We start from the raw sequence: 18,351 nt of genomic DNA, 5'->3' as shown, positions 1-18,351 counted from the left end.
GGGGATGGAGTCCATGGGTAGGGAAGGAAGAGTTTAAGAAAAAAAAATAACAAACTCCTCCCAATATTTAGTTGGAGGAAGTTTCAACTCACATGATATTTTTGTAAAACAAATAGTATGATTACACAGGATCACAAAATTAGTAGTGTGGGATGTGTGCTGCCTATATGTGTAACTTGACATTGGCAGAAACATATAGATGAGAATCAAGGATAGATCCTTGTGATGTCACAGGATGAGAAGGAAAACCGTTGCTTGGAATTCCTTGGCTTCAACTGGACAGAGAAAGAAAGGAACCAGAGGTCAGTCAGCTGGATGTCAAAGGAGAATAGCGGAGACACTGGAGAATAGTGTGGCCAACTGTGTCACTTTAGCACTCGGGTCAATTTGTTTCATGGCCGTCGTTATATCTTGATAGTGAAATCAACATTTTTAATCAGATGCACTTACTTCGATTAGAATTTGCACTGAGGTAGCTGATTCAGTTGGATATACTCCATGAATTCTCTTGGCTTATACTCTAATAATTCAGAAGGCATGAATTGATAATCAAGAGTTTTACCGAAATTTGAACTCAGAAATAGCCGTTTTTACCCTAAAGTAGAGCAAGAGTAGGTCAGTCACAGAATAACTTTATTTTCTCTTTTCCGTTTTAACTTCTTGGAACAGAAAATAAGACCCCTTTCATATCTAAGTTTTTAAATGGGAGTAACTGATTACATGGTTGCATTTATTAGTGTATTTTGGGACAGACCTGGCAAATCTATGATTTCAAACAGAACTCCACTATTGCACTTTCCTGTTTGCCACCTACTATGTCTCAACTGTGGTCTGACTACAAAAACAAACACGTCGCAAAATTGGGGAAAAAAAAAGAAATGAACGCAACATTTTCAGGGTTTTTTTCTCCAACTTTCGGCAGAGACTTACCCTGCAGTATTCATCTATTGGCTTCAGTCGCCTCACTGCAACATCCCTGATGTGACTTCGTCTGAAGAGGATTTTACCTGCAATAAAAAAAGATCACACCTGCTCAGCAAATGGCATCTATAAAACAGCTTTTATTCTCAGCCTGAAGGTCAGGAGCAAACAGCACCTATTCACCGCATCAATATTCTTACTTTAAGTCATATGTTTACATTCTTGCACATTTACATTGGGAATAGCTACACACCGCTACTAGTTCCAGAAATGCATAATGTAACTAAAACCTCGTCCAACACCACTTGAAAAATATTTCTTAGAAATACCTTCGAGTCCTGAACAAAATAAGGTGATTGTTTATTAGAAATCTAGTAAATAATCTAGTAAATAACAAGTTAGGGCTTTATTCTTTGGAGCGCAGAAGGTTAAGGGGGGACTTGATAGAGGTTTTTTAAAATGATGAGAGGGATAGACAGAGTTGACGTGGAAAAGCTTTTCCCACTGAGAGTAGGGAAGATTCAAACAAGGGGACATGACATGAGAATTAAGGGACTGAAGTTTAGGGGTAACATGAGGGGGAACTTCTTTACTCAGAGAGTGGTAGCTGTGTGGAATGAGCTTCCAGTGAAGGTGGTGGAGGCAGGTTCGTTTTTATCATTTAAAAATAAATTGGATAGTTATATGGATGGGAAGGGAATGGAGGGTTATGGTCTGAGCGCAGGTATATGGGACTAGGGGAGATTATGTGTTCGGCACGGACTAGAAGGGTCGAGATGGCCTGTTTCCGTGCTGTGCTGTAATTGTTATATGGTTATATGGTTACTGGGTCCCAACTGGTCGGCATGGACATGGTAGGCCAAATGGGGTTCTTCCATGTGGTGTGACTCAATGACTCAGTGTTCTCAAATGACCAACTGCTCAATACAATTAAAAATATTTTAAATACTCTATATAAAGCTATTTACTTTCTTGCAAGTTACTTGAAATAGAGTAGGAGATAAAGGAGGCATTTGAGACAAAGTAGTGTAATGAACAAAACCAAAGATCATGCACATAAAATATTTAAATCATTTTAAATACTTCTGTCAAGTACATAGGCATTTTGCGAAACACAGAGTGAATATTGCAGAAAATATATGACCATTTTGTCTTCCACCTATGGGCAAGAAAATATTTTAAATTGGTCAATTCACTGTTTATGGCCAAGCACTTCTTGATTTGTTTTGTCAGAAACTATGAGTACTTCAACATCCAGCATTCTGCTTTTGTTACACAGAGGAAACTGCTCATATCCTCTTTCTCTAAAAAAATATAAAATTCAATATACAGCTGATACCGACGTCAAGATGGAACAGCTCAAATAATACTGAAAACATTAAACACCATCCGGAACAAAGCAGGCTACTGGACTGACAGCCTACCCATCAGACTAAAGATGCATTTTCGGCTGCTGTGCGTACCATTTACAAATGCACTGTAGGTATTTGTCCCATGCTATTCTAACAGCAACCCCCCCCCACCAGCCAAACTCATGACCTCTGCCACCAAGTAGTATGAACAGCATGTGCATGAGAAAACTATCGACATTCCCTTCCAAGTGAAACACCATCATGCTTTGGAATTATATTGCTGATCCTTCATTACTCTAACCTTGCCACCCAACAGTTCTGTGGGAGTATCTTCACTGCAGTTCAAGGCAGCGCTCCCCCGCTTTCCGTGTGTGTGTGTGTGTGTGTGTGTGTGTGTGTGTGTGTGTGTGTGTGTGTGTGTGTGTGTGTGTGTGTGTGTGTGTGTGTGTGTGTGTGTGTGTGTGTGTGTGTGTGTGTGTGTGTGTGCGAGCGCGCTTATGGTCGATCCAGCTTGCGGTTTCATCGCTGACGGTCGATCCAGCTCGAGGTTTTTCAGGCAAGTGCCAACGAGCTTGAAGGTTGAAAACAGTTGCTGAAAGTCGCGTTAGTGGGACAGGCTCTTCAACAATCCCCAGCTACCAGAAAAATGAATTAAAAAAATACAACGATCCCATTGAAAAGTACACATAAAAACTAATCCTAAATATGTGAATAATTATAATGAGCAGAGGGCATTTGTGGATTATGTTGTCCTCAGAGTACTTTGTGAACTATGCAACATTGAAAGAGGAATTTATTTTGAGATACTAAAATTTCAAAATCTTGATACTGTGAAATGTAGTTACTGTATATTTAGGCTATGTATATTTTGGATCATGAATAATTACATCTTCATTTCTAGCCAAAATCAATCGCAATAGAATAATTCTGCTTCACAGAAGAGCTGGTATAGGTTTGGTATGTTTATATATCACAATTCAAATTTATGTAATGATATCCCTCAAGTTAATATACTAATGCCAACCATAACCTTAATCAGCTAGTTCCCCCAAAATATTTCCAAGTTCACACATTTCATATTAGCAATGAAGATACATATTATCCAACAGACTAAAGTGTAACTTGGAAAAAAATCCTGATATTTCTACTGGAGTTCTGCATTGTTCGTCAAAACTGAAACTCAGACCAGTATCTATCAGGAGATGCTGCTGGTCCCGCCGAGTTACTCCAGCCTTTTGTGTCTACCACCAGAATCTATTTGATTGATTGATTCATTTAACACTCTCCATCAGTGCCTACATATGACCAATGAGAGTAAAATGGTACTATACCACCTTAATGTGTTTAGAAAATAATTTACTCTTTCATAAGGATAAACTTTTTTTTTTTTTTTTTTTTTTTTTATAAAAGCAGTTGGCCTGGATGTACTCCTTTTTAGATTGTGAAATTGTATGCCAATCAACTGACCACAAATTCTTTGCCCACATCTTTAACTTCTCACTTTGACATTTTTCCGTCCCCATCTTCATCAAGAAAGCCTCCATTATCCAGTCCATAAGTAAAGTGACCAGTGTAAGCATTGACGCAGAGTTAAATGGGTTAATCAATCAAATAGGTACTTGTCTGTGTTTCAATCTCAATGACTATATCCCAGTTGCTGTAACATCAACTATAACAGAGTGCTTTGAAATATTTGTAATGCCCACATCTGAGCCAGTCTTCCCGATAATCTACACCTCCTGCGATACAAAAAAATAGATTTACAGAGAATATTATCTGCCTTGCACTACATTCAGTTCAGGATCACCTTGATAATAAGAAAACCTAATGTCAGAATGCTACTCATTAACTACAGACCAGCCTTCAACACCATAATACCGAATAAGCTCATCGCTAAACATCTCAATCTTGGTTTTGGAGCCTCTTTCTGCAACTGGCTGCTGGACTTCTTGACTGCCAAACCTCAGTCAGTTAGAATTGGTCATAACATTTCCTTCACCCTGACCTTCAGCACTGGTGTGTCTCAGGTGTGTGTGCTCAGTCCATAGACATACCTCCTGTACACCCGTGACTGTGTGGCCATGTGTAACTACAACCCGATCTATAAGTTTGCCAATGATAGTTGCTGGCTGCAACAATAACGTGAAAAACAAGCGAAAGATGGAGGACTCTGCGTCATAGTGTTGGGACAACAACCTCGCACTTAACATCAGCAGGTAGAAAATGAGTTGGCCGTTGACCCAAGGAGATGAGGGAGGGTGGAGGGGGGTGTGTAAGTGAACAACCTGGTGCTCATCAAGGAAACTAGTGTAAAGATAGTCAACAGCTTCAAGACATCCATATCACCAACATTGCAATCTCATTGCTCCACACGACTAAGAAAACATATTTACTTTTTTTCAGACATCTGTAAAGATTCTTGAACTTCTACAGATACGCTCTGGTACATATTCTGATGGCACACCAATTGCTACGGCAACTGCTCTGCTCTTGACCACCTGAACCTGCAGAGAGGAATCAACACTGCCTAATCCATCACAGGCTCATCACTTTCTTCCATCCAGTCCATCTTCAGGTGCATTCCACCAGGAAGGCTGGAGATATGGCCAAGGGTGTTTGGTTCTGGCCATTTTCTTTTCTCTCTTCTACCTTCTGGGAGAAGATACAGGTGCTTAAAAGCTCAGACATGAGGCTTAAGAGCAGTTTTTCTCTGCTGCTATCAGACTCCTGAACCATTCACCCCTTTCACGTACCCCTTCAAGAGGTGCTGCCACGTCTTAACACCACCTCATTCAGTTATTCCGTTATTATACTTTAATATCTTGCACTATTCTGCTGTTTTGCACTGGTTGTTATACTAATTGTGCAGGAAGGAACTGAAGATGCTGGCTTGTTGTATCTTTACTGTATGGACTTAGTGGGTTTCGTGTGAGATAGGAATTTCATTGCACCCTGGTGTATTTGACAATTATCCAAATCTAAATCTATGCAGAAATATTGTCAAACACATGTTTAAATTACGTTTCAGATTCTGATCAAAAGTAGTATGCCTCTACACAGGTTAATAGAAACATTACGCCCATAGCACAGGTTATGAGTAATGGTGAAGTTAAGATTTATTTATATTACAACATTGCATCACGGAGGAATAAACAGAGCCACTGACCCACCTGCTCCTTGCTATAGCAGAAACACAGGAAACAGATCTTTCTTGCACAATGCTGGAAAAACAACAACAGTAAAACAAACCCCATAATAAGATGTGAACAGGTTTGTACATAGCTCCTTGGTATTGCAAGACTCCCATTTATTTTGACAAGAAATGCATTCAGAAATCCCTCCAATAGGCAGGAAAATGTTGATTGCCATTCCAGCAGTCATCAATAAACAATGGAAGGTGTCAGTGCTCTTAAGTGAGACTTAATAGTCCAAACCTCTTGCAGCTGCAGTTCACGTTAGCACATAGAGCTGAGATGAGCTGTTTCAATGCCCTTAATACCAAGGCAACATTTGGCTCTGTTCATATCAAAATCTTGACGACAGAAAGCAAAAGTAATTCTGGAAATCTGTGCAAGGGTTAGTTATAAACTGCTGGGAACTCCGAGCTTGATATTGTACCAAAAGGAGAAACAAGGTATTTGAAACTGTGCGCATCTCAAGCAGTAGGGGCGTGTTCCTTGAAGTGGGCTTTTGATACTCACCTCCTCTTCATCCCTCTCCCATCAGGTAAGAGGTACAGAGGGTGAAAATGTATCCTCCAGAATTAGTGATAGTTTCTTCCCAGCTGTTAACAGGCAACTGAACTATCCTGTCACCAACTAGAGAGCAGACCTCACCTAACATCTGCCCTCCCACTGTCTTTAATCAGACTTTATCTTGCACTAAATGTTAATCCCTTTATCCTGTATCTGTGCACCGCGGACAGCTTGACTGTAACCTGATCATGTATAGTTTTTGACTATCTGGTTAGAACGCAACAAAAAACTTTTCACTGTACCTCAATACACATGACAATAATAAACTAAATTCTATCACATTGACATGCAACAAGTAGGCTGGAACATTGGCACATCTGCTGCATCACAGTGTCAGAGACCTGGCTTCTATCCTGACTGACCTTGTCCGTGTGGAGTCTGCATATTCTCCCTGTGACCTACACAGTTTCCTCCCATATCCCAAAGACGGCAGATCCATAGATTAATTGGCCAGAATAAACTTCCCAAATTATGCAGGTTAATGGTAGAATTTGTGGATGGAGGAAATGTGGGGAAATTAAAATATATAGGATTAACACAGGATTAGTGTAAACAGTGATTGATGGTCAATCGGACTTAGAAACATAGAAAATAGGTGCAGGAGTAGGCCATTCGGCCCTTCTAGCCTGCACCGCCATTCAATATGATCATGGCTGATCATCCAACTCAGTATCCTGTACCTGCCTTCTCTCCATACCCCCTGATCCCTTTAGCCACAAGGGCCACATCTAACCCTCTTAAGTATAGCCAATGAACTGGCCTCAACTACCTTCTGTGGCAAAGAGTTCCAGAGATTCACCACTTAAGATCTAACCCCTTAAGAATTTTGTAAGTTTCTATAAGATCCCCCCTCACTCTTCTAAATTCTAGCGAGTTGGTGGACCAAAGAACCTGTTTCCATGCTGTATCACTTTCTAACTCTACAGTTTTAATATTACTGCAGTATCTGAATTAAGTAATCTGCTAGTTGTGGCAATAGGTTATGATTTTTTTTTAATTATCACAATATTCCAGAATTGTAATCTAACCAGCACAAGCTCTGCTCACTCATCCATCTGCTGCTTTCAAATACTCCAAACACACCCGCTTTTAAATCCTTTTAAATTAATCTAATAGAGTCAGAATGGCTTCAGGAAGGGAAAATGTGTCTGACAAATATCTTGGAGATTGTTGAGGCACTTTCATCTAGAATGGAGAGAGGGGAACCAATGGATGCATTGTACTTGAACTTCTAGAAGTCATTAAACAAGGGACTTCACAAAAGCTTGAATTAAGAGCCAGTGCTGCTGGAGGTAAGACAGAGATGTATAGAGGATGTCACCAGGCAGTGAATAGGGATCAGGTGTTATTTTCAAGCTGGCATCCTATGAACCACTTGCCACTCCTTTTATGGTGGGCGTGTCCCACTGGTAGGACAGGGATGTAATGTTGAGGCTCTATAAGGCGCAGGTCAGGCCGAATTTGAAGTATTGTGAGCAATGTTGGGCACCATATCTGATGAAGGATATGCTGGCCCTGGTGAGGGTGCAGAGGTTTACAAGAATGATTCCAGGAATTAGTGGGTTAACATAGGATGAGCATTTGGTGGCACTGGGCCTGTACTCGCTGGAGTTTAGAAGAATGAGGGGGGGACCTCATTGAAACATACATAATAGTGAAAGGTTTGGATAGAGCAGATGTGGAGAGGATGTTTACACTAGTGGGAAAGTCGAGGACTAGCGGTTATAGCCTCAGAATAAAAGGATGTTCCTTTCGGAAGATGGGAAGGAATTTCTTGTCAAAGGGTGGTGAATCTTTGGAATTCTTTGCCAAAGGCTATGGAGGCCGTCAATGGATATCTTTAAGGCAGAGACAGATAGATTCTTGATTAGTATGGGTGTCAGGGGTTATGGGGAGAAGGCAGGAGAATGGGGTTAGGAGGAGATGGATCAGCCATGATTGAATGGCAGAGTAGACCTGATGGGCCAAATGGCCTAATTCTGCTGCTGTCAGTTATGCCCTTGTGACAGAATGTACATTCCTGAGCAGATCTTATGTCCTTTCCAGAGCGTTCTTTTAGATCGCTCATGTCATTAGTCAGATACAAATCCTGTAGCAAGATAGACCATTGACGAGTCCTCCCTACACTCAGAAACCCGAAAGCAATGATCACCTCATTCACATCCTACGCTTGTTCAAGCCTAACATCACTGGCCCTCAGAACAGATATAACAACATGGATTCGAAGATGGAGGAAGTATGATAAATGAATCACTTGTTGCAAATACAAATGCAATAACATTTTATAAAAGTGCCCATCGATGCAAAAAAAATTAAATCACTCATTACATTATGGAGCAACAACCAGAAAACATAATACTGAACACAACAGGGTAAAAGCTTTTAAACAGGTCATGTAGGTCAAGGACAGAAGTGTTCTTAAAGAAAAATAATGCATGGACACTATGAGAGGAGAGATTAGGTGTGGAGAAATGGGAGTCAAGGGAAACGGTGGTTTATAGTGCCTCAAGGCAGTTACCCCTAAATCTCCATAAGGAACATCCACATTCCTAGCAGCGCTCTTAATGTTAGCTCTCTTCTACATGTCCTTGAGGCAGTAAAGGGGATGTTCCTCTTGGGCGACCTAATCCGAGAGTTCTGGCGAGTTCGCCCTCGATTCATAGTCGCAGCATGGTTAACACGAGGTCCCAGGAGGTCTTTGTAACTCTCCTTTATGCTCGAGAGTAGTCCCCGTGCACTTGAGGCCTCAGCTAGGTCGCTGAGTCTTTTTCAACTTTGAAAAATGCCCGCGAGTAATAAAAGGTCGCAATGAAAAAAAACAATACTTTTTTTTACTCGTAGGTTTAGTCGTAATAGGTCGTAGTAGGTCGACATGTTAGTCGTAGGTAGTTGTAGATAGTCTTCATCATAGTCGAAGGGAGGTCAAAGGAGATCGACGTCCAATTTTCCCGAAGTTAGTAGTAGCTAGACGTAGGGAGTCAAAGCTAGTCTTCAACATAGTCGAAGGAGGTCTTCTACATAGTGAAAGAGGTCTTCAACATGACATTTTTTTCAAACTCTCCTAAACTTTTCTAAACTCGGCAATTAGGTCAACCAAGTGGGACTGCCCCTTAAAGCTTTTTGAAGACAGTTCTGCATTATGTAATTTTAAGTCTGAACTGATAAAGTGGAAATAAAACAATCTAAATCTTTTTCAAAGCAATATGGAGATGATTCAAATGAGTTATATCCAAAACATTTATCACTTGGTGAATATGATGCTGACAAACCTGCTGTACTTTCAACAGAAACAGCAAACTAATCTGAAAAAGGACCTTAACCTGAAATGTCCCGTTTCCCTCCACAGATGCGTTTGGATCTGTTGAGTTCCTCCAGCAGTTTGTTACTCACTCAAGATTCCAGCATCTGTAGTTCCTTGTCTCTCCAACAAACCAATTACAATTTTTTTCCAAGTTCTCTGCTGTAAAACCTCAGTGAACAATTTCTAGCTTCAAACCGGTGTCAATTAAAGCATTCGTTTTCACAATTAGCAATAAGCAAAAGCAACACTCTGGACAGTGTAAGCGATCCCTGGGTCTCTGGAGCAAGCAGAGGGAAAAAGCGATGATCCCTTCTCATGTTTGATTTCCAGTGACTCATATTGGAAAGTTCACTTTGTAGATGTAGGGGAATGGACAGAACTGGGATTAGATCAGTTTTTCTCCACCACTAAATAGTCATCACCACTCAGTGTCTTTAACAGATTGCAGGCAGTTACTTGGCGATGTACTTGAGACAAACCAGTGCTCATGGAACTATATTCAATCAGGAGCCAGCACTCTCTGGAGAGAAAAATAACAGAAAAAAAACTGGCAAAGACAAATGCAATGGAAACCTATAATAAATGATTATATTACAGCAATCACTCCAATTGGCAGAGTCACATACAACCCTAGAAACGTTTCATTTCAAATGTTTATTTTGTTTTTTGAATAGTGCATATTTATAGTTTTAATAAAATAACCAGCAGGGATGAACAGACCTCTGTGTCACACAGCTAATACGACTCAGTTACACTGGCAGCTATTTGGAATTAGCCAACTGGTGCCATTTTGACATGTTTTAGCCAAGCCAAGAGAACTACATGCTCCTCATGTATAACTGCTCATTTGAACCGAAAAGTACAAACGTTGCACATCATAAAACATGCCTCATCTACTTCAAAAGACTTTTGGTTATCGAGTTAAACGGCGAGACAAATTTGTAGAACTGCACTCATGTTTTAGCTTAGTGTGTGCATCAACTATCGTTTTGTACAAAAACTGTCAGGTGCCAGTGTCTATTTAATGCACACTAATCAAAATGGCTTTCACATTACCCAAAGTAAGTTTACATGCTGCCAAGATATTTATGAACATACACAAAAGGCAACACATTTATAGGAGTGATTAAATCAAATGAAGAGTTGTATGTGTCCAGCTCATCTAAATGCACAAATTGCAAATCTCAAATATAACCTTCAAATGCTTTTCAAAAAAACACGTATCAACAAGTCTCTCAGGGTTGTGCATAGCATGCAGCAAAACAAAATCAGAATTCCAGGAACCAATCTACTAGTAAGCTCTTGTTTAGTGCAGTGGTCTTAGTATATTTCAAGAACCCAAGAAACGCTGGCAGGCAGAAGCGCACTTTTACTTAACAGAGAATAAAGTCAGAGTAAGCTGCATAAGATGCCAATAAATACATTTGTCATCATGTGCAAGTCAGAGCTGGTGAGCTGACCTATTTAAAACAAGCTCATCCTTGTTTTAAGTATTACGAAGACATTTTGGTTCGAGACCCACTGCCACAGAAAGAAAATTTCACAAACTGTTTCATATATAAATATATAACTGCGACATTTATAATTTCTTCTGCAACAATTGAATGGTCTAGACTGACAGGAGGAGTACACATTCCCCCAGATAAAGAAAAAGGTAAAAAGGCAAAAAAGACATTAACAAATCTTCATGAGAGACAAGTTCTGGTTGACTACAGGGAACACAAAACTTGTTCCAAGGCTAGTCGGGCCAAGAAATAGAATGGTCTCGACCCCAAACATTAGTAGAGATCCTGCCTGATCTGCTGAGTTATTCCAGCATTTTGTGTCTATCATTTGAATTTTAAAACGGTACCATTGACACACAATATTACTGTAAGAGGTTATTTTATTGCTACTCCAATAAGAGAGCAGTTAAAAGTGTGAAACCTTATCATTTATGCAAGAGCAAATACAGTAAATATTTAATCCAAAAGCAAAAATCTGCAGATAGGGTAAATCTGAAATAAGAAACTGAATATTGTAAATGCAGACAACACATGTGGAGAGACAAATGTATTTTCTGCTTCAGGTCAATAACCTTGTTGTTTCATCAATCACAGGGAAAGCTGATAGTCTTAAATGAGCAGCGGTGGTGGAGGCAAAGTATAAGCAGCTCTGGAAACAATGCAAGGGAAATCAGCAAGGGCTAGTGAGAGGAGCGGGGAATGTAGCTGTGATCTGAAACTCAGTGTCTGTAAAGATGCTGGAAATAAAAGACAACGACAGATTTTAAAGAACAAGAACTTGAGTATAAATGTTTATCCTCAGGAAAAAGTGCAAGGAAATTGGATCAATCTAGAGGGTTCGACGATGTATTCATCAAACAAATTGATGATTATTCTATAGTTCCATTACAAATATTGGCTTTGATACAGTAGTGTACTGCAGTGGAGAGGATAATGGTTAGATCAATCTTGCAATATTTAATGATTGCTAAATGATGGAACAAGAATAGGACATTTCAATGTACCCATTTAACAAAACCTAAGCAACATAACTGCGGTATCCTGGCCTTTTGAGCTTACAATCGGGAGATTTTTTTTTGCCACTGGTTTTGCAAAGTTAGAAAGTAGTCTGACATCAAGGTTTATTTGAGAAAAAAGACACAAAGTACTGGAGTAACTCTAGTGGGTCAGGCAGCATCTCTAGAGGACATGGATAGAGGATGCTTCAGGTCAGCTTCCTTCTTCAGATTGAATATGTTGGAGTGGGGTGGGAAGAGAAAGCAGGAAGCGAGGAGGAGCAGGCCAAACACTGACAAATGATAGACGATACAGGTGATCAAGAAGGAACTGCAGATGCTGGAAGATCGAAGGTACACAAAATTGCTGGAGAAACTCAGCGAATGCAGCAGCATCTATGGAGCAAAGAAAATAGGCGACGTTTCGGGCCGAAACCCTTCTTCAGACCGATACAGGTGATGCTGATTTTGATAGGCAGATGTTTGGATAAACGCCAGAGATGAAAAGATAAAAAGGCGTGAGATAAGGATAGAAGAACCGATTGTGGACCCAGAAGGTGGAATATAGGTGAAAGGGAAAGGGGAGAAATGGATGCATATCCAGGTAGGGCATATGAAAGGGTGTGGGGTAAAGGTGGGGAGGGGGGTGGGGTAGCGGTTTGTAGGTTAGTTACCTAAAATTGGAGAATTCAATGTTTTACCATTAGGTAGTAAGCTACCAAAGCAACATTTGAGACAACGGAGGAGTCCAGAACAAAAAGGTTTGTATGAGAATGGGAAGAGGATGTTGCTAAAATGTTTAGCATCCAGGTAATCCACCAGGCTTTGGCAGACTGAGTGCAAGTATTCAGCGTAACGATTGCCAAGTCTACACTTGATCTTGTTATTCTACAAAGGGGGTACCTTGGGAATATCAGGCATATACATTGGGAATATCAGATGCAGTAGCAGAGGTGAGAGGAGGTGTACGTATGTATACCTCTGTCTCACTTGGAAGGACTGATGAGGCCTCCGGATAGGTGCAAGGGAGGAGGTATAGGGATAGGTGCTATATCTCCTATGTTGACTGGGGAAAGTATCTATGGTTTGGGTGGGAAAGGATGAGCAAACCAAAGTGTCATGGAGGGAGGGGTCTCTGCAGAAGGTTTGGGGTGGGAAGATGTGATTGATGGTCGTATCACATTGCAGGTGGCGTAAATGTCAGAGAATGATGTGTTGGATGTGGAGACTGGTGGAGTGAAGGGAAAGGACCAGAAGAACTCTATACTTGTTCCGTCTGGGGGCAGGGCAGGGGAAAGGGAGCAAGAGCAGAACAAGAGGACACAGAGGAGACATGGTTGTGGGATCCATCTACGATAGCAGGGAGGAAACCTTGTTGATTAAAGAAAAATGGCATCTCAGATGTCAGAATGGAAAGCCTCATCCTGGGAGCCGCTGGTAGATGTTGAGAGGGCAGAGGTGTAGTCCAGATAACTGTGTGAGTCGGTGGGTTTGCAGTAGATGTCAGTAGACATCTGTAACCTGTGACGAAAACAGATAGATCACGAAAAGGGAAAGAGATGTCAGAGATAGTGCAAGTGAATTTGGGGGCAGGCTGGATATTAGTGGTAAAGTTAATGAAATCACCAAGTTCTGTCAGGGTATCAGAGGCAGCTCTGATGCAGTCATCAATATAGTAGAGGAGTCGGGGGATGGTGCCAGTCTATATTTGGAACAAGGACCGTTCAATGTAACCAACAAAAAAAAAAAACAGACATAGCTGGGGCCCATGCAAGTGCCTATGGCTACATTTTTAATTGGAGAAATTGCGAAGTATCAAAAAAGTTGTTGAAGGCGAAGACATGTTCTGCCAGGCAAAGATGAGTGTTAGTAGAAAGAAAGCAAACAAGTCTCTATTCAAGAAAGAACCACATGGTCTTGACACCTTCCAGGTGGGAGATGGGGGTGTAACAGGATTGAGCATCCGTGATAAAAATGAAACAATGGGGCTTTGGAAATTGATAGTTATTGAATAGTTGAAGGGCATGTGAAGCGTCTCAGATTGGTGGGAAGAGACTGGTCGGGGGGTGGGCATAAGATGGAATGAAGGTAGATAGAGATAGAGTTCTGTGGGGTAGGAGCTGATACAGTTATTTGTTACTGTTTATTCCTTTCACTAAGAATACTTGAGCTATGAACTTTCACCAAGAATACATGACCTGTGAGTGTTCACTAAATGCTGGAAAGTGTTCATTTACATCTTCAATGCAATTTTGTTTTGAAAAAATAACTTCTCTTGGGAACATTGAAATCTTGCAATACAAATCCAAATTCAAAAAAGTTTAAAGAGCCATATTAACTGCAACTACAGTAATAACGGTATTCTGCTAAAATGTACAGCTCTCCAACAAAAATCTTGGTGCCGTTTCCAAAGCTCACTGCTCCTTATCCAACAGACCAAACAAACAGAAGACCACAAGTGTTCTGGTGGCTCCAGAGACAGTTCCAAAGTTAATGTCAAGTGTGGTTACGACATTGAACAAACTCAAACATAATAATCACCTAAATATATATGCGCTTAGGTCAACATCGCTTCATACTGAGGAGCCTATGAATTCTAGGCAAAGCCTTGTCAGACGTCCAAAAATATAAACAATTACAGCTGCGAATATTTAGGCGGTCAGACAGATGAGTTACGCAATTATCTGTAAAATCTGATTCGCATCCTACATCCTTTCGTGTGGCCCAAACCTTGCAAATGATTATATAGTTCAAGAGCTTCACACTGGATGTTCCGTCAGGCACTTCAGAGAAACCGTGCATCCTGTCGCCATGATAAAATGTGAACAATCCAAGCTCAAGTTGCAAATGTGTTATGTCATGGGTCCAAGACCACACAAGGTAATTTTCCATTCAAAGAAAATCTTGAAGGATTTCCTCTTCCGGAGCCACAGAACACATTTTTTGATTTCCTCAGCTTGTCCTGTACTACTCAGCATTACTGTGCTCAGTCACCTTCTCCTAGAGAAGGCAGGCAGGTCATCCAATGAGGAGCTGATCACTTAACTGCTTTCATGCAAGAAAACATTTAAATTCCTGTAATTCACCTGAAATTGTCTTTAAAATTTGAAATCTGCATAACTTATTTAAATTAAAAATTTAATAGAGGTTTTACTTCACGACAGGGGTCAAGGAAAGAACATTTGCGTCTCGGCCCTGTTTTCACCAATCTTTCCACCACCACGCACAAGAAGCATGAGACGGACACCATTGTATAAAGATGCCAAGAACTGTGTTCAGCTCTGGCTGAACTAATCTTGTGTGTGGACTCAATAAGAAGACTTCGCGATAGCCCCAAAATATCTGGTCATATTTCTGAAGATAGACTGATAAATTGAGTTGGAAGAAGGGTCTCATCCTGAAACATCACCCATTTGTTCTCTCCAGAGATGCTGCCTGGCCCACTGAATTACTCCAGCATTTTGTGTCTATCTTCGGTGTAAACCAGCATTTGCAGTTCCTTCCTACATATTTCTGAAAATAAAATTGTCACAGCAGAGCTGAAGGAATTTTAAAATCATCACAGCACTAGGTTGCTACCCGAGAGAACAGAATAGATTTATTCCATGATAAAGACACTAATATTCATGCAAACAGACCCAATGCTGTAGCTGGGCTATTTCTGTAAAGACTGCACACTCTAGTGACCAACTTATTAAAGCTTCTTAATACAACTCCCCACAGAATGAGCATTTTGTTCATCCTGTTTTGAATACTCTCTACTAATTATTTCCCTGACCCCCCCCCCCCATGACAGTTTTAGAGATTGAAGTTGTAGATTAGGTCACTCTGAATAGAGCGCCAGGCATTAATGTTGGTAACAGACAGATTTTTGACAATAGTATTCAAATTTGCCTAAATCTCGCAGCTAGGGAGAACATGCAATTAATCTTTCTGAATATTAACAGGAACGCACCCTTTCAATTGCTCATGTAATTGTAAATGAGAAATAGGTTATTCTCCTTTACCTTTGCTAAGATGTTGGAGTTCTCCACTGTTTACAAAATACTCTGATGATCCACTCTCCAGTTATTCAGAAATCCAGCATTCTGCATCTGACTCACCAGGTAATGTTTGCCTTTGCACTCACCAGAGCCCTGGTTCCCGGACTCCCTTCCCGCTCACCTTGACCCAGATTCCCAGCTATCCTTCTCATCACCATGTCTCCAATTCTCAGGCTCCCTTCTTTACAGGGTCCCTCATTCCCAGGCATCCTGCCCACTTACCCAGTTCCTGGGCTCCCTCCCTTCCAACTTATAGGAGCACCAGTTCCTGAGCTCATCTCCCACCCATTGTTCTGCCTTTTATTCAGATTCAGATTCAGATTCAATTTTAATTCTCATTGTCAGTGTACAGTACAGAGACAACAAAATGCATTTAGCATCTCCCTTGAAGAGCGACATAGCAAACTATTTGAATAAAAAATAATAAGTGTCCGGGGGGGGGGGGGGTGGTGATTGGCAGTCACCGAGGTACGATGTTGAGTAACTTAACTGATTCATTTTAAAATTGTTATAACACTGCACAACATCTTAACAAAAAGCAAATTAAAAATTGGATTGGGTCAATAAGAGAAACAACATCCAATAGGCTGGAAAGTCTGCCAATTTGGTATCCTCAAAGTTCAGTTTGCCTGATTATCAGAATTTGACAGTAACTGTATCTTAACTCTATAGACCTTACTTTAGAAATACTGCACAGAAACAGGTATTTTGGCCCACCGGGTCTGCGCGGACCAGCAATCACCCCATATTCTAAACTACACACACTAGAACAATTTTACAACTTACCGATGCCAATTAACATATAAACCTGTACATCTTTGGAGTGCGAGAGTAAACTGGAGCACTCGGAGAAAAGACGTTCACAGGGAGAAGTAAAAATTCCGTACGTACAGCACCCGTAGTCAGGATTGAACCTGGGTCTCTGACGATGTAAGGCAGTGACTCTACTGTTGTGCCACTGTGCCGCCCTAAACTTCTTTTAGCTAAAGACATATAATGAAGGTTTTGATTGTTCCAACTAAACAACTAAAAGATATAGTAAACTGCCCCAATGTGGAAGAATTTCTATTGTTCATGAAAAGATCACATTTTTTTATAAAAAGCTCAAATTCCTTTACTTACAGTATTAGGATTTGCATTACACCAATTTTTACACCAGTATTAGGATTTTACACCAGCTTTTACATTAAATATAAACAAGCAAACTTCTCTGAAAGTTAGCACTGAAACCAATGCAAAGTGTGTCATTTTTAAGTAATTGCTTTCCAGGAAAATTTGGGACAACACCTTTTCTAAAAACAAATAAAACAACAAGCATTTGCACCAGTTGTTACTTTTGCAGATTTACCACAGTGGGCTCAAGGGATCCATCAAACACCGATTCACAACTCATAAAACATTAGTGATATATTTCCGACACCACCAAGTTGTTCCTTTCCCAGCCACGTCCTACTTTTGAACAGTTTTATTTCCAGTCCTGTTATGACCTGTTTGGCTCTGGTTCTATGCTTCTTTTGGACTCCGTCATTTTCTGTAAATCCCAGGCACACAGCATGTTCCACGAGCCAACAGTATCTGACTCTATGGCCTTTGCCAAAACTTTGCAACATTAATACCGGGAATCTCTATTAAATTGCCATAATTAATATAAATTCACATTTGATAAGCAATATATCTCCATAAATGGAAATCTGGGTGAAGATTCTTGGGTGGAAGCGTGAGAATCTCGTGCTTTTTCCAAATGGCTGCCAGTCAAGATGCTGGGATGCTCAACTCTAGTACTCTTGCTATCTTGCATCAGCAAATGAACACAGAGTTAAACATAAGTTAATATATTTACTTACAGTTGGAAAAAAGGCACTGAAAGAAACATGACGACAAATAGAAACATACAAAACATAGAAACATAGAAAATAGGTGCAGGAGTAGGCCATTCGGCCCTTCGAGCCTACACCACCATTCAATATGATCATGGCTGATCATCCAACTCAGTATCATGTACCTGCCTTCTCTCCATACCCCCTGATCCCTTTAGGGCCATATCTAACTCCCTCTTAAATATACCCAATGAACTGGCCTCAACTACCTTCTGTGGCAGAGAATTCCAGAGATTCGCCAATTTCTGTGTGAAAAATGTTTTTCTCATCTCGGTCCTAAAAGATTTCCCCCTTATCCTTAAACTCTGACCCCTTGTTCTGGACTTCCCCAACATCGGGAACAATCTTCCTGCATCTAGCCTGTCCTACCCCTTAAGAATTTTGTAAGTTTCTATAAGATCCCCCCTCAATCTTCTAAATTCTAGCGTGTACAAACCGAGTCTATCCAGTCTTTCTTCATATGAAAGTCCTGACATCCCAGGAATCAGTCTGGTGAACCTTCTCTGTACTCCCTCTATGGCAAGAATGTCTTTCCTCAGATTAGGAGACCAAAACTGTACGCAGTACTCCAGGTGTGGTCTCACCAAGACCCTGTACAACTG

At 40.6% G+C, this 18,351-nt stretch overlaps 1 protein-coding gene across 2 annotated transcripts in view; it reads right to left on the bottom strand.

The window, feature by feature from the left end:
* Positions 1 to 18,351, bottom strand: part of sh3pxd2b (SH3 and PX domains 2B) — a 224,228-nt gene that overhangs the window by 123,054 nt on the left and 82,823 nt on the right. For both annotated transcript variants that reach the window (XM_055643008.1, XM_055643009.1), the window contains exon 4: positions 931 to 1,007. In XM_055643008.1, coding sequence (XP_055498983.1) covers positions 931 to 1,007 — 77 coding nt within the window. The remainder of the gene's footprint in view (positions 1 to 930; positions 1,008 to 18,351) is intronic.

This window comes from Leucoraja erinacea, chromosome 11 (assembly GCF_028641065.1).
Source record: "Leucoraja erinacea ecotype New England chromosome 11, Leri_hhj_1, whole genome shotgun sequence".
Classification (NCBI taxonomy): domain Eukaryota; kingdom Metazoa; phylum Chordata; class Chondrichthyes; order Rajiformes; family Rajidae; genus Leucoraja; species Leucoraja erinaceus.
The sequence above is the reverse complement of the archived record's forward strand: the minus strand, read 5'-3'. Positions and strand labels throughout refer to the sequence as shown.